Genomic DNA, 22,362 nt, shown 5'->3' with positions numbered 1-22,362 from the left:
TTGGGGAACAGCAATAGAGCCACCCCTCACAACCTCCAATGGAGATGGTGTATGTTTGAAACTGCAACCAAGAATTGCTGCAAAGGTCTGCAATAGAAATGAAACAAATTCTGTAGTAAATACTTCAGCTGCATTTTAAAATGCTGCCATCCAAGCCAGCACAAAAATTGTTTGCGGGGGAGTGCATTCATGGTTGAGAAGTCTGTCAAGGGCCTTGCGGGGACCCAGTCCAATTGGGCAACATGAGAGCAATGGGATAGGATACAGAAAGTCCTTATGAAACCCTAAGAGGAGGCAAGCCATTGGCTCCTCTTCTGTTTGGATGGGTCTCACACGTGATCCTGAAAAATGACCATTAGTCCTTGTCATCTTGGGCATCATCTCCACTGGTTTTTGCCCCACAACATATGTGAAGATCTATGGCATTTGGGGAAGGCCTTCAGCTCTCTAGTGCTGACTCCACAAACAGCTTGATTTCAGCCCATCCGGATAAAAGCATGAAGGACAAAGGGCACAGAATATCCTAAGCAAGTGGGGAGAAACCCCTGAGAAGTTCAAGTCCATGCAATGTCTTCCTCACAAAGTAGAAATGATTATTCTCATGACAATACAAGCTCTTGACCCAAATCTCCAGTTCTTAAGTGTGAATGTTCTGAGAAGTTATTTTTAAGAAACCTGTTAATTAATTTCTGAATCCTGCTTAATTAAGGCAGGAAAAAGGAGGGGCTGACAGTGAAACAAGTCCAGAGGTCCCATTTTCTAGTTGGCACCTTTTATCTCAAAAGAGGTCACAGGGATGAAAAGGAGGCAGTTGCAGCTGTGCTGAGTGTGCTTTCCCATTGCCTGTTTGACTCTGCTTTGTTACTGTTGAGATGCCACCCGGAAAACCCTGCTCTGTGGATGGGGTGCTGGACAGAGCATCTCCTGTGGGAGCTTTGCACAGCAAACCCTGAGACCAGGGTACTTCGTAGGGTCATCTCAACAGAGCTATCCAGGAGTGGAGGCTTGCGGTGTTCCGAAAAGTCCAAATGGAAAAGAAAAATGCCACAACTAGCATAGAGACCCAGAACAGACCAGAGAGAGTTCCAAACCCAGAAGTCCAAAGAGACAAGACCCCAGTCATCTCTGCCCTCATCATCCTCTCTTGTTTCTTATCAGCAGGTGGAGGAAGGGAGGGTCAAGGAGTTGGATCAAGTGAACGCCAAGGAAGCTCCTCAGCCACAGCTATACACTCTGGGCTGATGGTTCCATAAATACCAGCCTGCTTGCTACTGGCTTCTGGACCAACTCACCTTCCTGCTATTGGGGCCAAAGAAAGCCAAAGCAGACCCGGAAGTTCCTCAGCGATTGCCACCCCACTGAAGAAGAAAGGAGGAAGCAACTCTCCCAGCCAAAAAGGGATGCCTAGACACTCGCTGGATAAGGCCACTGGCTTTGGCAATTTTACTGATTGGCTCCCCACTCCCACCCACCCACCCCGGAAGCTGCCAGAGCCCAACCCTTGCTGCCTTCTGGCTGCAAAGATCCCACAAAGTACAAAGTGCCCCATTTCCACGCACCAGCACCCCCCAACCCCCCACCCGGGAATGGCCCTACACCATTGTCAGAAGCAGCGGCGCCTCTTCCAGTCCGGATCCTTCAGCGCGATCTGGGCAAGGCGCCTCCCGCCCCAGGCCCTTCAGCAAGGCACGACTGAAGAATCCTGCCTGGTAGCGGGCCTGCTTTGGCCAATGCACCACCTTCTTTTCCCAATGAGGATCCAGTGATGTTCATCCCGATAGGGCCACTTGCTGGGCTCTCAGTGCGAGTGCCGTTCTGCCTCCGTCTGACCAACCGCTTCTCTGATCCGGGTCAGAGTAGGCACTTTCCCTGCTGGCGCTCATAAGACCGCCAAGCCCTCCTCCTGGAAAGGGAGGGGAAGGAGAAGCGCGGGGAGGAGAAATCTGTCCGCCGCGCCTCGCCGCCCAACCCTCGTCAGTCTCGGAGGAAGACGGCCGCGGCTGCCGCCGAGCTCCCCAGAGTGCGCGAATCCCTCGCAGCAGCCGAGGGACGCGGGTTGAGATGCGCTCCTCTCCTTAGCCGTTCGCCAGGCCGCCCCGCCCCCTCTTCCCTCTACAGCCACCCGCGAGACCAGAGCAGCGCCAGAGGCTTGCCGGTAGCAAGACCGAACGGCGGCGGCGGCGGCTGCGGCGACCAGGCGCCCGTAGAGCCGCTCCGTCCGAATTCCGGCTTCGGCAGCTCCGACGACGGACCTGAGCCTCGGCCCCTCGCTTCCTCTGCCCAAAAGGGCATCTCGGATCGCAAGGAAGGCAGGTGCTGTTGATCGTCGCCGCACTTTGGGTCAAAAAAGGAGCGGTGGGCGGCATCGGAGGGGAGGGCAAACGTTGTCGGTGCGCGGGCCCCTTTTCTAAGCCCGGTCGATAGACACGGAAACCGGCGGCCGAGGCGGCTGGCTATACCCAGTTGCGCGACCTCGAAGATCGGTGCCTGCAACTCACATCTACCTCACACACCCGCCCCCGCCCCAGTTGCGCAGCGCCACCAGCAGCTGGGGAAGTAGCGCGCCCGAGTTCCAGAGAAGGACAAAGGGCCGCGCGGCAGTGGGCGCGTTTCCCTCTGGCTGCCAGCCAGGCGTCCCTGAATGCGCACAGCGGAGGGACTTGAGGCGGGCTGCCCAAGGAGACGGTCGGAAAAGGCGAGAGAGCAGCGGCCAACGAAACTCCCCTCTGCTGGGCTGCTTTATCGGGAGCGGGGCAGCCGGAGAGGCTCCGTGCCTCCGCAGCCCACCTGCCTCTCTGGGTCTCTCGCACTCCAAGCCGGCAGTTCTAGACTCGTCTGATTAATGGGCTGCAGCAAAGGGCTGGCGGGGGAGGGGGGGGAGAGACGGGGCGACCAAGCCCTCGGCCTCCATGCTCGCGGGGAGTTCACCAGCTGCGCGATGCTCCAGGATCGGAATCGAGCGCTTATAGTGACACTAACCTGTACCTCCCCACCCCCGTTCCCGTCTCGGCACTAAACGGACGCGGCTGGCGCCGGACTTCGGGGGAGGTGGGCATTCTTTCTGCCGGAGAGAGGCGTGTGAAAGAGAACCCGGGAGGGCGCGGCAACGGAGGGATGGTCGAGCCTCCCATGCCCCCTGGGGACTTGTGGCGGGTAGGCCAAAGGGGCTTATTGCTGGCTTCCAGGGCTGCAGGCGGCTGCAGGCGGTGTGCTCCCACTGTGTCCTCGGCGGTCTTTCTCTGCTCGAGAGCTCCGACTGGTCCACAGATTTCCTCCCACGAAAGCTGGGAAACGTCCGCGGTACCCGCTTCCCGGAGTCCCTGCTGCACAATCCCAGAGGCGACCTGGGGAGGCAGGGCCCTTGAGAGTCAGGCCTAGCTTGGAGCAGAAGGTTATGGTGTGTCCCGTGGCTTGGCTGGGTGGACACTGAGTGCCAAAGCCATACAGACTGGCCCCTTCATTTTGGGTCTAGGGAGCTTTTGCCAGCACCACCGGGCAACAGGAATGGAGCTTAATCCCCAATTCCTCTTCCTGCCACTGTTGGCTGCCCTTTGGAGGGAGCTTTCCCAGAGCCACTAGGCTCAGCCTGGCAGCGACTTACAAACCAGGCTGCCAACAGTACAAGATGTGCTGCCCAAAGTGGCATCAATGACCACCATTTGCTTCTTTTCACATGTAAGTGTAGGTGCAGTGGTTTAAGAGCCACCTGCCGACTTGCCTGGCAGGCTGGAGTACAGAGGTGCTCGATTAGCCGCACTTCTGAATGTGGGTCTAGGGGTCCTTTGGAACAGCCACAGTGCCGCCTCCAAACAGAGCCTGGCTGGCTGGTGACAGAGAGGGAGTGCCTCCTGCCCCTCCCGCCTCCCTGGGAGCCTCAACAAATGGCCAAGCCGTGTGGGGGTCCCAGCCAGCCGCAGCTGGAAATGCACTGCACTGTATACTCTGTGTGTATTTCTTCTGCATTTGCCGCTTCTCTGTTGTATTTTTTGTAATTTCTTGTTCTTGATACTCCTTTAGCTAAGAGCGCCAGTGCTTTTCATTTCCATTTCCCCCCACGAGTGACTCAGGCTTTGTTCTTACATTTCTCCTCCATCTCAGTTCCACTGTGTCTAACCCGTGGTGTTGATGGAAGCACTGCTGCTAAGGCTTACAACAAGTAGCTCAACATACAGACGGAGCTGACATAATTAGGCACACAGAGGGAGACATTGTAGTAAATAAGGCAGCCATTTAATACGCCCCCTTTTCTACTAGCGCTGCTGCTGCTGCAAAGCTCATTTTCCAGGCATCAGCAGATGCATGGTTGCATGCCACGCATCTATCCATGAATGCCTTTTACATGAGTGCATACGGGGAATGTCCAAAAGCAGGGGTGGCCATGAAAGACCCGTTTCTGCCATTAAAAAGGCTAAATGGACAGACATAATGCTTAAGAGAGCTGCAGAAACAGTGTCCTCTCCTGTCTTTCTATAGAAAGCCTGGCCAGCTCAGGGTTGATCGCTTCCCCGCCCCTTGTTCTTCGCCTGAGGTTAGGCTGAGCCTTCAAGGCGGGGAATGAGGGACTGAAAGATCCACACAGGCTCCATCACCCTCCCTTTCTTGAGATGGGGCAGCTTTTCCAGGGTCCCTCACTCTTCCCTGAGGTGCCCATTTTCCTGCTTCAGCCTTATGCTTGTATTCATCCCAGAAAGGTGTGTACATTTCTGTTACTTTAGGCTCAGTCATAAGCGGCTGCCTCCCAAACCTTTGTCCTGAGCTATTTTTCTTGGAGGTTCTACGTAATAGAACTTGTTGGCTAATATGTATTTTCCAGAGCTATTTTCTGGACATGGCTGTGCTGTCACCTTCTCCATAATCTTTCCAGATAAAGCTTTCCATCAGATCTCTTTGCTCAAAGGGCTAAAAATTGATGAGAAAAACACAGTCTAGCCTGTTTAAAATGTATTCCAATCTAACATTTTGCATTGATAACGTTCTTAATTGCCAACCATTTTCCTGAAATAATATTATTTAAAATGTTAAATGTGACCCTTTAATATTCACTATGTTTTACCCCTCCTTTGAGTTACTTCTAACTGCAGGGGTTTAGGTAAGAAAAATACACAGAAAAACATATGGAATCAGGAGGAATGAAGGCTGAGGCTAAAGGAAATATGAAAAGGCATTACTTCTAGAAGAACTTTCTAAAAGTTCTTTGAAACTACTTACACAACACTAACCCAAAACCAACAATTCTCTCACCAGCCTGAACTTGCTACTGCTTGCCACTGTAATACTCCTTCCTTCTTCCTCCCTTCCCTCTGCAGAGCACATTGTCCATTGCCACAGATGGGAGAACAGCATGAGAGATTGGGGCTATTATTTTCCTGGGCTGTCTAGAAGTAGCAGTCCACACTCAACCTTATTTAGGGACTGATGGCCACAAAGAACACCATAGGGGATCGACAGTGGCTAGCTGGACCTGGCTTTGTGCATCAGCCCCCCATGATTCCTGCTTTCGGTCCTTTAGACCAAGACTCGAGGGAGGCTCCAGCTGGCCTTTGCCCATGTGCCTTCTGCCCTCCCGTCCTCAGCATCTTTCTGGCCTTGGTGACTCTCCCCTTTTTCTCTTTGGCAGGTGTGGAGTATCTGCTGGCTACCACAGCTGCACTGCAAAGGAATGGCCTTCAGGATCCTCTGGGCAAGGGCCCCCTTCTGCACCGCTAGCCTTGGAATTCTGCTCCTAATCTACGCCCTGCCTGCTGAAGGGTAAGGTGGCAGAACCGGGATCTCTTGTCCAACTGGGCAGCTGAATCATTCCTTCTGACCCAGCCATGATTTTGGGGAGGAAAGCATCAGCCTCCATTTGGACCCATGTTCCGACCTCACAGGACTGATTTGCTTCTTTGGAGGCTGGCTGATAAATTACTCTGCTCTGTTTGTACCCTTCCTGCTCTAGAGAAGGGGTGATTCAGCAGTCTGTTGCAGGCAGAATTTACTGCTGGGTCAGCCCCTGGAGCTTCTCAGAGACTAAATAAATAGGACAGCTCTGCTGGGAGGTTTCTTGGGCCTCTATTCATCATTTGCCATTTGCTGCCCATCAGGCAGAGCAACCCTGAGTGGAGCGCCTGAGGTGGGGAGGCCGCCATCGGCCCAGCCTCTTGCCTTTCTTACAGCCAGCCACAAGGGCAAAGGGGCCAGGCAGAAGGTTGGGAGGGTGGACTCCTTTTGGCTAGGCACCTTCAGACAGAGGCTGGGGAGGCTTTAATCTGGATTCCTGCCCTGATCAAGAGAGCGATGGATCTGTGGATCCCTGGGCTCTTCCCACTCCAAAAGCAGATGAGGGTTGCTTGAGAAGAATAAATCCCAGGGTTTATCATTTGCCCTTTCCATGAAGATAATGCAGGCTGCAACTCATAGGTTTCAGCATTTAAACCTTTCCCTCCCTCCAATGTCACTCTGATGCATCTTTCTTTCTTTCTTTCTTTCTTTCTTTCTTTCTTTCTTTCTTTCTTTCTTTCTTTCTTTCTTTCTTTCTTTCTTTCTTTCTTTCTTTCTTCTCCTTCCTTCCTTCCTTCCTTCCTTCCTTCCTTCCTTCCTTCCTTCCTTCCTTCCTCTTTCTTTCATTTATTTATTAATTTCACATGCTCCCTTCTCAAAAAGACTCTGGACAGCTTATAATTTGTGGAAGGGCATTTGCATCTAATTCATTTTGTGGCTGCAGATGTTACTTTCTGTGGTACTCGTTTTGCCTAACCCTAAACCACAAGGAGAATTTGGACACGTGAGCCTCACTTTACTACCATCTATATGATAGTTTTTGCTGAAGGTCTGTCTCATTTAGTGACCACTTGTAGCTACAATAGCAATGAAAAAGTAAAGTTGTAACCAGTCCTCACCTTTACAACCTTTGCAGGTCTGTAAAGCAAAGAAAAAGTGAAGTCAAGTGATAAGCATGGTTGTAGTTTCACCTAGGAACTGCTTCACTTAATAGCTGATTTCAGAACAAAACACAGAAACCACATGCCCCATCTCCACACCCAGAAGGCAGCATGAGGAATCAGCCTATGCCAGGTGAAGAGGGTTCTTGCTCCTCTACAGAACTGGTCTTCCTCACAGGGTGGGTGGGTGGGAAAGGGAGCAGGGGAGGGGTGAAGGTAATGGAAAAGCAGTAGGGAGGTGTGGGGAGGTTCTTAGTCAGAGGAGACCTTGCCTCACAGCCACACGTGGCCATCTAGTTCACTGAGTGGTATGTCGGTGGAGTGCCACAGGGATTTTCTTGAGGGAAATATTCAAAAGTACCCTAACAAAAACAAAAAGAGCAGAAGTCTTCCTTTACTCTGGAGGAAAGAAGAGAACCTTAGGAAGAAATTTAGGCTGGCTCTTCCCTGAGTTACAGGGTATCAGAAGGATGGAGAGAAAATCCATTAACAGAGTCTACCTTAATCAGGTCTAATCTTCCTGGGGAGTGTGTTTCTTGGTTAAAACAATCTTGAAGGTAGCAACTCACCAATCATCTCATAAAGATACCATTCATCTAGCATATACAATTCCCAAACTTGCTCTCCTCCAGCAATACTGCTAATACAGTTTCTCATCATAGACCCAGTAGGGGAGAACCTTAGAGATCATCTGGTCCAACCCTTCAGCATTCTGCTAAAATATATGGATGGCTTTCTGCTTTCTCTCTTTGAAGACCTCTCATGAAATGGAACATACCATTGCCTGAAGTAACCTCGCTGGTATCAGCTCTTAACATCAGGAAATCCTTCTTAACGTAGAGCCTACTTCTTAGAAGGCTCCACTCACAGCTTCCAGTTTTGCCCTCTCGGGCATAAGAAAATGTCCATTGTCTTCTCTATAACACAACATTAGATGTCACTTCGCAATGTGAAGTGGTGCAATGTCTCAGCAGTTAAAGATGCAGAGCTTGTCAGCTGGAAAGCTGAGAACCCAGGTTTGAGAAACGAGTGCCACACAACAGGGTGAGCTCCCATTCCTGTCCCAGCTCCTGCCCACCTAGCAGTTTGAAAGCATGCAAATGCGAGTAAATAAATAGATGCCTCTTCAGTGGGAAAGTAGCCGCATTCCATGCCTCAGCGTATAGTCATGATGGCCACATGACCATAGAAATGTCTTTGGACAACACTAGCTCTCTTGGCTAAGAAACAGAGATGAGCAGCAGCCCCTAGAGCCACAAACATCTGAACAGGGGAAACCTTTAGCTTTATACAGTAACATTAGATGTCATTTTATCAAGCGAAATTTTCTATTAACCATTCTTCACAGGATTTGATTTTCAGTCCCCCCAGAATCATGGTAGCCCCCCTCCCAATTTGCTCCTGTTTGTCAATATCTCTTTTAGACTGCAATACCTAATACTAAGCAGAGTATGAAAACTGGAGTTTAAACCAAAGAGTGAAGCTGGACGATTACTCCCTATAGGCAGCTAGGACAGGCCAAAATAGCACCTGCCTTTTTAACAGCTCTGTCACACAGTTGGCACACATTCACCTTGTGATTGACTAGAACAGCCACAACTTTTTTGCGTGTTCTAAACCAGATCTCTCCTAAATGTATGCGTGAATGTGTATGTGTACACATTCATACACATATAAGTAAGTGCAGGACTTGATATTTCTGCTGCTAGATTTCATTCTGGGTTGGGTGTTTTTCTGTTTTGTTATTTTATTTGGGAGGGAGGGAGGTCCAGTGTAAAATATGTATAGATCTTTTTGAAATGTATTTTTCTCCCTAAACTGTTAGCCAGTACCCCTACTTTTGAGTCATCTATAAATTTGATCATCCTCCTTTCAACCCATTCATGGAGATCATTCATAGAAAGGTTGAACAGCAAAGGGCCCAGGACAGAGCCCGGCACCACTCCACCCGCGCCTCCCCACCCAGCTGGAGTGGCACCATCAACAAGCACTCTTTCGGTGCAGCTGGTGGCATCTAATTGAAGCTTCTTCTAACCCAGATTTTAGCATGTTATTAATGATGTTGTCTACAGTAAACTGCCTTTGTCAATTTATGCAGGAGAGGAAGCATGGAGAAGATTATGCCAGCAGGCCCTTGGGACTTACCTGAAACCCATGGAGAGAGGATCTGGGATAGTCAATCATTATCCAACTCTTCCTCAGATCTGTTGGATGGGGACTTGTCCCAATAGGTCTGACTCCCCTAAAGAGATAAGATTTGAGAAATGAAGGTGTGTCTTGATTTTATTTCCTGTTTCTGTTGTCATGACAGACTAGCCCAAAAACATGGACCTGATATCATTGATGACGACAACAAAGACAACATAACTATCTTCACACGCATCCTGGATCGTCTCTTAGATGGCTATGATAACCGATTAAGACCTGGTCTCGGAGGTAAACCCATTTTACCTGTATTTCCTATGGTTTCTTGACATTCATAAACTAAATAACTATTTCAAGCTTCTTTGCACTCTTTGTACATGAGATGTGTCTGTATTTGAATTTAGGTACAACCAGCTCTTGATGGCTTACTTTGTTCTGTGCTGCTGGGGGGAGGGGAGGGGAGGAGAGGCGCTGAAACCTTCAGCAACACAGCCTGTGGGTGCAGGGTTGGCCATGTAGGACACTCACTCTCTACTTCCTCAAGTGGCACCTGCACTTATCTGGGCAGGTGTTCTGGTGCCCTCTGAGTGTGGGTGAGAAGTCCTTGAAGAACTAGGAACTCCCTTCTTGATGGTCTGTGAAGCTTGGAGAGCTCAGGGGTCACTGTGGTTATCTCACCTGCTCTTTTTTGTCTACAAGGTGAAACCCAAGTCACTGGCAGGGCCAGCAAAACGATTGCCAAGCTCTGATTCTCCAAGTCATCTTGACACATAATTGGTCTGTGCTTAATTTTGAATTGATGGGGATTACATTCACCCAGTAGTGGTTGGGATGTATGCTCTCCGTCTCTTTTATATTCTTAATCTATTTCTGAAATGCAGAACATTATCCTTCTTTCTTTCCAACTGAAGCAGGGCTGCGAGTTCTCTAGATCTTAAAATTAAGCAGGCTTAATTTTAGAGAATCTGCCTTTCAAAAAAACCTTTTTCCACATCGATTTGGGCTTTATAAGCCATAGCTGGTATTTTACAGCGAGTCTGTCCAGTATTCAGTGGAATGGTGGTAGTGCAGGGCAGCACAAGGTGTTCTTAACTGGTTAGTTATCTCCTGTAAAGCATGTTCCACTGTCCAAATAGCATCAACCTGTAAAATATGTGTTATCGCAGTGCAGTCCGTGTTCCACTGTCCCAATAGTAGGGACGGTAAAGCTGGCCCATGCTATTGGTTATGCAGCTAGCCTCTTGGCCACCACTAAGCACTTTTCTCACTCAAGAGGAAACTATCGAGCTGGTGTGACTCTACAGAGACAAGGATTAACACTGCCAAACAATGTGGGCTTTCCCCCAGCGCTCCACCAGAGGATCAGTTGCTCTTCTCAGTGCTGATCCTGCTCCTGCCTCAGTTGCATATGTTCCCAGCTGCTAATGGTGCTTGACTTTCCTCCAAGGTAACAAAGGCTAACAGAGTTTATGTAACTGGAGTTTGCCCTTGGATGTGGCAGAGTAAGGGGAAAGCATTGTTTTAATGCCAGTGCAATGAAGATGACTTAAGCCTCTCTCAGGATGAGCTGGGCACTTAATGCTGGTCAGGGCATGCAAGACTCCATAGTACTACAATATATTTAGCAGAGCCTATCCCTTTCTGCTCCCTAACAGTGTTCCCTCTCACCTGGGATGGGAAGGCTGGGTTTTCCATTCCTTTCTTATCCTGGGCATCATGTCCAGGGATGACCAAGGCTTGTTCTTCTTTTCTGCATTGCCACTAATTGAGCACACACACACACCAATTTCTATTTTCCTGCCTCCAGAAGAACACATGGGTCTGTCTAGCTCCCTCAGTTCTGGCCTGATGATGCTGTCATGGCAACATAACTGCTCACTTGAGAGAAATCCTGAGAATTAATGGACAAGGTTGGCCTACCCTCACAATGTGGGAAAAAGGGCTTATGTAGAGCCACAGGGGGAGCACATTGATTGGCAGGCCTTGCTCTCCTTCTCAGGCACATCCATTTCTAAACCTTTGCCTATGCAGTGAGGAGGCATCTTTGAGCAAGAGCACTCGCTGGTGCACCCTCCATAGTTCACGCTCCCAGTCTCACTCCACATCCTCGTCAAGACACCCCTTTGTGCAAACCTCCATTCCTTTCTGCCCCAGAGAGGATGTCTAGGGAAGAACTGTAACTTTGGATGCCTTCTATCCAGGGAATGGCGCAGTTCACTTGGCTGTTGCTAAAATAAAGAAAGTGCAGTTACCTGACTGGAAGTTGTAGGCTATATACTAGAAAGGAAGTAGGGGTGGAGGAGAGGAAGGACATTCCTCCCAGGTTTGGCCAGGAATACAGAGGGCAGCTTGGCATGTGCTCAAGCCCCTTCCTACTCATCCTCCCTCCCTTGCTTTCTGGAGAAACTCCTCTGCTAGACGAGAGATCCTTGGGTTCTACCCACCCATTGTGGAAGGGCTTCAAAAGAAGAATGGCAGAGGAGAACTGGAGCAAAACAGAAGCTGTAGGCAAGCAGGGTCACCTGAGCCGCCTACGATGCTCCAGAATGAGACAGAATCATTGGCTGCCCTGGAGAGATAGCCAGCAAGAGGACTGGCAAACTGGCAAAGCCAAATAAATTGATCTTGACCTGGTTTGTACAAGACTCAAAGTTCGATCAGTGGAGTTTGCTCTCCGTGGCCCCAAGTGAAAAACAGGGAGCCTGCATGAAGTCGTCTTAAGAATATGGGCAAGAGGGGCTTTGTGTGTCAGAGGCAGACTACAAATATAATAATTAGGCAAATAAAATGAGTAAGTGCACCTCTGCCTATCTAGGTTATCTGTCTTGGAATCCCTCAACTGCCCAAGAGGCCGCACTGAGAGGGGAAGCCAAAATATGCTGCCGCAGTGCTTCGAATTAAAAAGTGTGGTGCTTTCAAGGGTGGGGGAATGGCTAAAAAGAGTGTACTTGGCGAAAGTAAGTTCTCTGTGCCAAAAAATTATCTATGAAAGTGGCACAAAGTAGGGAAGGTATCTCTTGAAGAGGTCTGATACTTATCACTTGGATTCAAAAGGAATGGGAGAAAAAAAAGACACCCAGACTTAAGTCGCACATTTCACTATATATTTTGGTCTCTCCAGGCATAACATTTCTTTTATGGTTGCTTGGGTATATTGTTAGAGTGCAAGTAGTTGCCAAACCTTCGGATGTTGAAGGTTGAGGGAGATACTTAACTGAAAAGGTGATTGGCCTCTTTCCAAGGGAACAACTCTTCTTTCTTGTGGCAAAGTTATGTGGTTGGAGGGGAAAAACCTGAAGTGGTGTCCATGTAGAAGATCCCTTGGCTTGAAGTATTGAGTGGGGAGGCATTAATGGGTAGCTCAATGGCCTGCCTTGGGGGTGAAAGTCCCAGTCCAGGTCTGCAGGCCCTTGATCTTGCTGCCCATCCCATTGCCTGGCTCAAATATTGAATTAATTAATCAAATTTCCAAGGCAGACTTCAGCAGCAGCCTCATGTGAAGCATCTGCCTTAAGAAGTATGTGCCATTTAACAGAATTTGGAAACATTATTTTTGGGTGAACGCTGATGGCATGACAGGAGATCCATGGGTCATATCATGCATATATATATATATATATATATATAGAAAGCCTATAAAATTAAAATGCATAAAATTGCAATTTACTGTTTGAATTAAATTCTATATCTGATTTATTTTCAAGTCATGGGGTTATTTTAGACATCAAAGGATTCCCCCAAAGCATGGTCATTTCAAACAAAAAACAAAATGCTAATTTTATAGCGAGATATGTTTGCTCTGTAAATACAACTTGTTTTCAATAGCTATCATGTTTTATGTTGTTTCAGATACAGTAACTGAAGTCAAAACCAATATCTATGTGACAAGTTTTGGCCCTGTCTCAGACACTGACATGGTAGGCGATGTTCTGTTACATCCAAGGGACAGGGATGCTCTCAGCTGGCGGAGTAGCATTGCCTTAAAAATATTTTGATATTACGGCTTCTCCTGTGGTTGGATTTTAGAGGGAGGGCAAGGGACCAATAGCGGGGTGATTCCCAGCAGGAGCCCATCAGGTTTTGAGGATTGTTCTGAAGGATGGGCTTGGTAGAACCAGAGGGAATTGCTTTCCCTGGCCAATGGAAGAATCCTCTATGTCCCTGGAGCTAGACTATTAATTCAACTTCTGACCCAGAAGAGCAGGTTGGCAAAGGTTACCCTGGAGCTGCCATCTTTGGTTGGCTGCAAAGAGGTCTGTGGGGCTGCAAACTCTGGTGGGGAAGGGAAGGGAAGGGAAGCAAAGGGAGAGAACTGAATAGCCCTTGAGTGGAAATAGGAATGAGGTAGCTGAGATCTGAACAATCTCCATTAAAATTAAAAACAGCTAAGAAATAAAATTGCATTCATGTGAAGAAAACAGGATTAGTTTTCCATGCCCTCTTTGCGGAACTATGGTGGGGATTCTCCAGCTAATACAGATTGAGCCTGCTGGAAGCCCGGAATTCTCTGGTTTGTTTGGGGTTGCAAGCCTCACTTCCTCTAGCCTAGGGAGAAGCTGGCTCACTGGCACTTATTTGCTGGGATCTGAACCTATCTTCTTCCTGAGTCAAGGGAATCGAATTTGGCACCCTTAGGTTTCTCTGTTTGGGCCTGTGGGATGGGATGTTTGAGTCCCTTCTAAGCCATCATCCCTGCTCAGTCTTGTCTGTGGCCTTCAGCAGAGAAGATCCCCGGTTTAATAGGCTTTCTCCAGGCCGGCATAGTTGCTCTCTTTCTACAGTTGATCTCCTTTTTGCAAATAAAGCAGGAAGAAATCTCTGCTGCTGCTCTGCCAAATGGTTGACTCAGAGCACCCGATCTTTGGGTTGTAATGAGGGTGGTACAGCATCCAAAGTTACCCCAGGTTTGTAAATCAGGCACTGCAAACCATCCTGGTGAGGGATCAAGGATGAGAGGCAGCTGGCTCAGTGGAATGGCGCAGGGGAAGAGATGCTGGATAGATTCAGGGTTGCCTCGACTTAAAAGCAAAAGCTTCACTTTCACACCCAATCAGGAAGCTCCAAAATCTGGACAACTGCCTCCCTTGCAAAGAAAGTGAATTCTGTTTCATTGTGGATTGCTTCTTCTCCCTCCCCCTCCCTTTCCCCCCATGATAACTGCCTTATTGTTGCACAATAAGCCAAGAACCTTAATATATTCAATCATTCCACCTTCAGGGAGTACCTTGTCATTACTATAAAGTTAAGCATATTTGATTAAATGAGCATGTATAATGAAGAAAGAAAAAAAAAGAAAAAAGAAAAGGAGAAATCAAAAGAGTTGAAAATGAATTGCATTTTCTCCTGCTTGGGCAGGGGGGTTGGACTAGATGACCTACTAGGTGCCTTCCAACTCTTGTTATTCTGTATTCTATCTTACAAAATTTACTCAGTGGAAGAGGAGAAAGTCGAATACAAGTGGTTGCTTCACTTCTGCACAAATCCTCCCTAGCCAGCGCATTTCATCCACCGACCTTCTTTTGGCAGCCCCTCTCCCCTCCCCTCCCTCAGGGAAGCAACCAGGGGCAGGAGCTGGCTGGAGAGGGAACAGCCTTTCCCTTCCACGGGGCTGTGAGCTGAGGACCCTGGGGGCCAGCTAAGCTTTCCTGGGGAAAGGGGGGAGCAACTGCTGCTGTAGCTGGCAGCACTCTGCATCCTTTATCATTAGCGCTCCTTGCCACATGATTGTTGCTATGGCAACTGCTCGGAGGGGGGGGTCTGTTTTTCTGCACTTGTTGCTGGGCCTTTTCTCCTTATGGTGATGGGGAGGGGGCTTGGAAACACCCAGAGAACAGCACATCCTCCTGAGCCTACATAGCCCTGCTGCCCGGCCCAGAGTCAGGGTTCGGGAGGAGAAGCTTGCCCCACCCCCACCCCTCCCTTTTAAACTGGCTTGTGGGAAGATCAGCTGATGTTCTGTCAGGCTCCTGCAACCACTTCTTCCAGCTGCCTCCATACTTAGAGCAAAATCCCACACGGACCCTTTTGTGCTCTGAGAGGAACCCAGCAACTGGGCATCTCCTGAGGGCTCTCACCTTTTTACTGCTCCTGCCAGTCGTTCTTCTTCCCAGGGAGGTTTGAAAAGTCAGCACTGCACCCACAGCCTTCTCTGCACTCGAGCTGTTTGTAGAGACAAGAACGTAACTAGGGCGCCCCTCAGTGACCTTGGATTTCTTTAGCCACCCCATGTCCGGCCACAGGGCAAATCAGTCAAGTTGGGGTTGAGACAGCAAGACAGTTACAGTGGCAGAAGCCACCTGCAGCAGAGCTGACAGCACAGAAGGGACCAGGGCGGCAGCGGGGAGGGGCAGGAAGGCAGACCATGAGCGGTCTCAGGGTGCAGGACAAGGGGACCGCAATGTATGGTGCTGGGTGATGGTGGCACACAAGGCCTCTTTGGCTCCTTCACTCTGGGGAGCCCTGAGGTGCTAATTCTGGTATGAACAGCCAAGGCCAAGGCAGGCATTGAACAAAGGGCCCTCGAAGCACGTGCCATGGCTTCCCCTTGGGGAGTCTCTTGGATCCAGAATTCTTCTTTATTGTGAGCAGGGCAGGGTAGGGCCTGTCCCTCAGGCAGCCTCATCTTCAACTCCTTTTTTCACCGGCAGGAGTACACCATTGATGTCTTCTTTCGGCAATCCTGGAGAGACGAGCGATTGAAATTTGATGGTCCGATGAAGATTTTGCCCTTGAATAACTTGCTAGCCAGTAAGATCTGGACCCCAGACACCTTTTTCCACAATGGAAAGAAATCGGTGGCCCACAACATGACTACACCAAACAAATTGCTTCGACTGGTGGATAATGGCACTCTCCTCTACACCATGAGGTGAGCTGGGACCTCTGGAGTTGGACGTCCTTTGGGGTGTGGCACAGGCTGTCCTGAGGAGGAACCCCTTTCGCCTTGATGGAGGGGAGACCCGCTGCTTTACCCGCACCATTGCTTGACTCTGGAAGCAGCAGGAGGCAACCTCAGATTGGCCACTAGAGGTCAGTTGGAGGGACAGGATTAACCCCTGTTTACAATGGAGCTTCCCTTTCAATACCACTTGCTGAATGTAAGCCAGATGCAATGCATCGTAGTGAAGTAGCAGTCTAGGGCTATCGAGGCAATTTTAAAAGCATGCGTTTTATGAGTCAACACTGTCTCTGGTGAAAAGACAAATTGTGGATAGCTGAGAAATAAGCTGACCAAAGGGCTTGCCATAGGTCTCAGGACTAAGTCCCGGGAGCCTCCTGCTTGACGTGGGCCCTATCCTTTGCAGATTGACCATTCATGCAGAATGCCCCATGCACCTGGAGGATTTCCCCATGGATGTGCACGCCTGCCCATTGAAGTTTGGGAGCTGTGAGTACTTCCTTCTTGTTCTCTACCTTGGAGGGAGGCCTTTGCCTGCTTGAACTCGCATAGCCTGTGAAGACGTCATGGTCTGCATCTACAGATTGAGCTGGGAACCGGTCTGCTCCCACTTCTTCTGCTTCAAGAGCTGAGGAGCGAAATGTTTTCTGCCAGGGAATTGCACAGCAGCAGCAGCAGCAGCAGCTGTACACATGAAGACACAAACTTGTAGTTTTATATAAATAAATATATTTTACATTTATATTTACAGCAGACAAGATAATCAGGAACGCAGGAACATTATGAGGTAAATCATTAGACAGGATACAGAGAGAGGGAGAAAGAGAGAGAGAGAGAGAGAGAGGGGGAAGAAAATGGCGGGAAGAAAGGGAAACTCCCCCTTTACCCCACACAGCAACCAATCATAGTGCAGATTGCAGCAGTGCAGAGTTCAGATTGCAGCAACCAATCACAGTGCAGTACAACATCATGCAGGAGCCAGCACACTCTGACCAATCAATTACAACTGGCCTTTGTATGCTTTACTGTTCCAGCTACTAAATTCAATATCCCTAACATTTTTCAAGAAAAATCCAAGAAAGTCCTGTTACCTGTTGGAAAAAGCAGCTTTGGGACTTCACCTTTAGTTTGCTCAGAGTCTTTATAGGGAAGGCAATCTTGCAGAAACCCTGAGCTGTATGGGGCTTTGTAGGTCACTGAGCAGCAGCAGCAGCTCATAACTGGCACTCGTGTTACAGTGGCAGTAATGGAACATAAGGACTACATAGAGGCCACTGCATTTTGCAGCAGTTGAAAGTTACTTATTTATTTAAAACATCTATATAACCACCCCCCTTATAACGAACTCGGGGAGGCTCCCAATCAAGAGGTTTGTAGATGATCATCAAGTAGAGCCCCATCTAGAATGAATTACAGCAAGCCAAGACATCTTCTTTAGTGCATCCCCCTCTGGATGAGGTTGCCACTGGCTCACCAACCAAAGCTGGGCAAAGGATTCCTGGGTATTATCTTCCATCTGTTCTGTAATTTTTCCTTCATAGATGCCTACACCACGACAGAAGTCATCTACACTTGGACTCTGGGAAAAGTGGAGGTGGCTGAAGGTGGCTCCCGCCTCAATCAATATGACCTCCTTGGCCATAATGTGGGCAGAGATTCCATTGAGTCTAGCACAGGTAATTTGGGTTGGCTGAAGGCAACAAGAAACAGGTGATGCAGGCTGCAGGAATAGATATCACTTTTATAGAGAGTTAAATGAGGGGGGTAGTTTTGGAGAATGGCCCTTACTATTGGATGATCCCATGAAAAGCATGTTTGATTTCCATAGGGATTATATTTGTAACACATGGTCCTTCTTGTGGCAAGAAGAAGAAGAAAACCTTACCTCCTGTACATCTAAGCTCAGGGGCTGTGTGGTGCTGTCACTGTCAGAAGAAGGCAGGAGCAGGCAAGGAAATTTGTACCAGTCTCTTAGGGCAATAATTCAAGTAATTTAAGCATGTGAACCAATTCACTGAGTAGACAATTCTATCCGGTTTTGTGAAAGGAGACTGTAAAAGACCCTGAGAAGGGCATTGCCAGCTATTTCTTTTCCCTAGAGTGATGGCATCACGTGAGACCAATAAAACCATTTTTACAAAACAATTACAGATGTAGTTTATGAAAGGCAGATTTTTAAATCATGAAAATATAGATATAGGTGCATCTCAATATTAACTGCAGTTGGCCACCCCAGTGAGCAAGTTTTCCTGGACATTTATAAGGATGGCCACTGAACTAACACATTGCTGCCTGGATTGTGTGCAAGATATTAAAATCCTTGTATTGTGGCCTTTTTCTTTCCAGGGACCTACACTGTGATGACCACTTACTTCCATCTCAAGCGCAAGATTGGATACTTTGTGATCCAGACTTACTTGCCCTGCATCATGACAGTCATTCTGTCCCAGGTTTCCTTCTGGCTCAACAGGGAGAGTGTGCCAGCCCGAACAGTGTTTGGTGAGTGTGTCCTTGAGCAGGCTGCAGGGAGAAGAGAGCCAGTAGGCACTCACAACCTGGGCCTTTCTGTCTTACTTGCCTGGACACTCTGCCTCTCCTATACCTCCTCCTTCCTCCTCCTCCTCCTTCTTCAGAATGAAAAGACAATCACAAGAAAAAATGCATTACGAGATCAGAAAAAGCCAATGTCAAAATTCACCTCCATATAAGTGCATAGGCTGCCTTGGGAAGTACAAATTGAGATCCTTATTGTGTGAAAGTATGTAAATCTATCAGATACTTTTTGTGTGGGGTTCTGTAGGGTTCGGTGCTCTCTCCCTCCTATTTAGCGTCTTCATGAAGATGCTGGTGGAGGTCATCGGTTTTGTTGTTTTTAAATTGTATGGGAATTTTAATGTTATTGTGTTGTACACCACCCCAAATCATCTGCCTATGAAATGAGAAGTTACTCTATATGAGTATGCTAATTAATTAATTAAAGAAATAATAAAATACTCTATTACACCAGCATTATAGATTCCTATTCAAAATGGTAAGGATCATCTACTACAAGACATTGTTAACATGGCAGATAAACAGTGCCTGGATTTGTCTTTATTATAGAGGTTGAAAGTTTGCTGAGTGACATCCCAATTTATTGTGAGGGCGGGGGGAGGAAACAAGACAAAAGAAAACCCTGCTAGCCCAGACAGAGGGTGGGAGCCTGCCTTCTTCAGCTGCCTCTGATCTGTTCTTTTCACAGGCGTCACTACAGTGCTGACCATGACCACCCTAAGCATCAGTGCAAGGAATTCCCTCCCCAAGGTGGCTTACGCAACGGCTATGGACTGGTTCATGGCGGTGTGTTATGCCTTCGTCTTTTCTGCGCTGATTGAATTTGCTGCCGTCAATTATTTCACTAAGCGCAGCTGGGCCTGGGAGGGCAAGAAGGTGCTGGAGGCTCAGGAGATGAAGGTGAGCAGGGAGAGGCAGAGGGGAAGGGAAGGCATTAGGGGAGCCAGAGTTTAGTGACCCAGAGAAATTCTAGCCATGCTCCCGCAATATAACAAGCTACAACTTGCAAAAGGGGGTAGTGCGATTGCGATCCAGCTGGCCTCTTTTTGTCATGGTACTTTAAAGAGGAAAGTAAGCACCAAAGCTTTCACATTTCAATCAGAAAACACCACCAAGAGAGGGTGCCCAATTCTAAAAATTAGAGGTTCATTACTGAAGGGCCTGGATTCTAGGTGAGACTCTGTTTCAAAAGATTGTGCCCTGCTGGCCCCTTCTCTTCCAGAATGGAGATCTGTGTTGGGGTCAAGTCAGAGCAGCAGCAGCAGCAGCAGCAGCAGCCCTTTTTCTCACCCCTCCATTCCCACAGAGGCAAATATCTCTGGATGCATCAATACCATTGGACCATTGTCTTCTTTGCTTCTCTTCTCAGAAGAAAGAGCCAGCCACGTTGGCTAAAAAAACCAACAACACCTACAACATTGTGGGGACCACGTATGCTCTCAATATCACCAAGGAGCCCAGCCTCCCAACCATTGCCAAGAGCGCAGCTGCTCCCACAACCACACCTGCTGCTGTGGTGGTCCCCGCCATCAAGGTGCCCCGACTGGAAGAGAAGCCTCTGGAAAACAGGAAGACCTACAACAGTGTCAGCAAGGTAGACAAAATGTCTCGCATTGTCTTTCCAGTCTTATTTGCCATTTTCAACATGGTATACTGGGCAACGTATGTCAACCGGGAGTCAGCCATCAAAGATATGATCCCCAAGGATTGAAACTAGCTGTGCACCCTCCATATGTCCATGCAATTCTGGACAGAGTAGCCCTGGGGGGGGGGGGTGCTTCGGTCCCCCGCTGATACTATAATCATTTTTACCTTTTATTATGATTAATATTATTCAGCTGACTTCCTCTCCTATGTGAATCAAACTGTGATTTTTTAAAAAAAGAAAGAAAGAGAAAATCAAGAACATTATTGGATGTATTACATTTACTGTTTGGGGCAGGGGACGTCCCTGAGAGACCCACAGAGAAAAGTGTATCTGTCTTAGAGTCTGGCATCCCTTTGCCCCAATCTTGCCTACTCCTCTCCAATTTGCCAGGTGCCAGCTTCCTGCCTTGCTCATCCTGTGTGACACACGCTGGGCTCCTGATGCCCGCCACCTCCAGGGAGCTGGAGGGAGGGGGCTTTTTCACTGGAGTGCCTGGGGTTTCAGTGAGAAAGATGTCCCTCATTTGGAGAACAAGTTAGGTTCCCTTGGAGCAACTTGGCCATTCGGAAAATGTAATGAGAGCAGAAGGGGTAACTTTGTCTAGCAGGCAGATCCAGGTCAGCCACTCACAGAGTCCAGGCAGGCTCTGCACTGAGTACTTGCACATTCTCACAAAAGCTGCTACGATGTAACAGGAACAGAATACTGAACAGGTGTCTATTTCAGGAACTTTGCAGTTTTATTATGACAAACTTTGTACTCCATGGGTTATTTTTCTGAAGTTTTCACTGGACCTATGGTTCAGAATTATTTGTTTCTGACCATATAGCATTACTATATATAGCAGGTTTTATTATCTGTTGTTATCTAAATTTGAAATTTTGTAAATATTAAGTAAGCATAATTGGCTGATGCAGCATTTCTCTGTTCTTTCAGAGAATTTTTTTGTTTCCTTCATTAATCCATGTGCATGGACAAATGTGCACATTAAAACAAAGTGCCCAGTGGTTTCTTGAGAATGCATTTGTGGAATGAATGAATCAACATATGCATTTCAATTTTATTTCACCATCAATATACACATGTGATAAATATGCATTTATAGTCTTTTGAAATATTCCCAGTACACAAGAAGCACTCGGGCTTATTGGAAGCATCTCCTGTGAGAATGAGCAGATTGTCTGCCAGCCTGACCTGCTTCCTTTTGAGGAGAAGAGAAAGAAGCTGACCCACCTTTCAGCTTAAAGAATAGTTTAACCGGAATGGAGTGCAGGCCCGTTTCCATCTTCCGGCCCTCCAGTCAGCAGGAAAATCAGAAAGTCTCCTTGATTTGGAAGGGTTCAAGGAGAAAGGGGAGAAACCTGTACACGTGCTCTGTGGATCCCCACTGGCTTCTTCTGCAGCCTCGGCTGATATTTTGAAAGGGAGCCCATTCCAGGTTCAGAAGCAGCCGGAGGAAAGGGAGCTGCTTAATCTCTGTGAAGCCACCCGCACCCCCACAGCAGAGCAAGGGTGTGCAACTTCACACTCCTGCACCTTGCAGCATATCCGTATTTAAAGATGAGGATTATGTCAGGGTTGAGGTTTCAGCAGCCTCCTCATTCTAGGCTACTTGTGAAGACAGAAAGTAGACAAATAGAAATGAGCTACACTTAACAGTAGTTGCAAATTTAAAAATGTGAAATTGGCAAAGATTGGGCAGAACACAGTACAAAACCAAATTGCAAAGAATAACCAAGAAAGATATGGTAAGAAAATGGTGGGGTTTCTGATATGCTTAAAAGTAATCATTACCACTGAACAAGTAAAAAGGAGACTAAATACAAAATAGAAGGACGAAAATATAAAGAACAGCCAAATGGCTTTCCCAGTCTTTTAGGCAGAAGAGGAACTCCTCTATTTGATGGCTGGAGAGCCCTCTACTTGTCTCCTGTTCTTTGGCATCTGGCAGCCTTTCTCTCTTTCTCATGGAACAATTTTCTGGAGAAGGCTTGGGGCTTGATGTTTAAGTTTTGAACGTATGTAATTCTTCATTTCCCTTTATTGTCACAGTGGTCTGAGCTTAAATTGTTCTGTTTTGTATCTGCACATGTTGAAGCATTTCCATTTGAACCAAAAGTCCATTTTTAAAGACACCTCTTTACTCTCAGCCCCCATAATTTCACATCCAGCACTTGCTGTCCTGAGTCTTGCCCTTC

At 47.9% G+C, this 22,362-nt stretch overlaps 1 protein-coding gene across 1 annotated transcript; it reads left to right on the top strand.

Annotated features, from left to right (window-relative positions):
* Positions 1 to 1,934: 1,934 nt before the first annotated feature.
* On the top strand, positions 1,935 to 22,362 carry LOC113446747 (gamma-aminobutyric acid receptor subunit alpha-3-like). The gene is made up of 10 exons (XM_026716531.2): positions 1,935 to 2,313; positions 5,618 to 5,748; positions 9,232 to 9,356; positions 12,915 to 12,982; positions 15,713 to 15,933; positions 16,370 to 16,452; positions 17,505 to 17,639; positions 18,310 to 18,462; positions 19,205 to 19,416; positions 19,886 to 22,362. Exons 2-10 carry the CDS (start codon positions 5,660 to 5,662, stop codon positions 20,225 to 20,227), a joined length of 1,428 nt encoding a protein of 475 aa, XP_026572316.1. The 5' UTR covers positions 1,935 to 2,313; positions 5,618 to 5,659; the 3' UTR covers positions 20,228 to 22,362.

The sequence above is a fragment of the Pseudonaja textilis genome, chromosome 12 (genome assembly GCF_049901715.1).
Source record: "Pseudonaja textilis isolate UNSWEBS1 chromosome 12, rPseTex1.2, whole genome shotgun sequence".
In the NCBI taxonomy this organism is placed as follows: Eukaryota; Metazoa; Chordata; class Lepidosauria; order Squamata; family Elapidae; genus Pseudonaja; species Pseudonaja textilis.
This window is presented reverse-complemented; position numbering and strand designations above follow the sequence as displayed.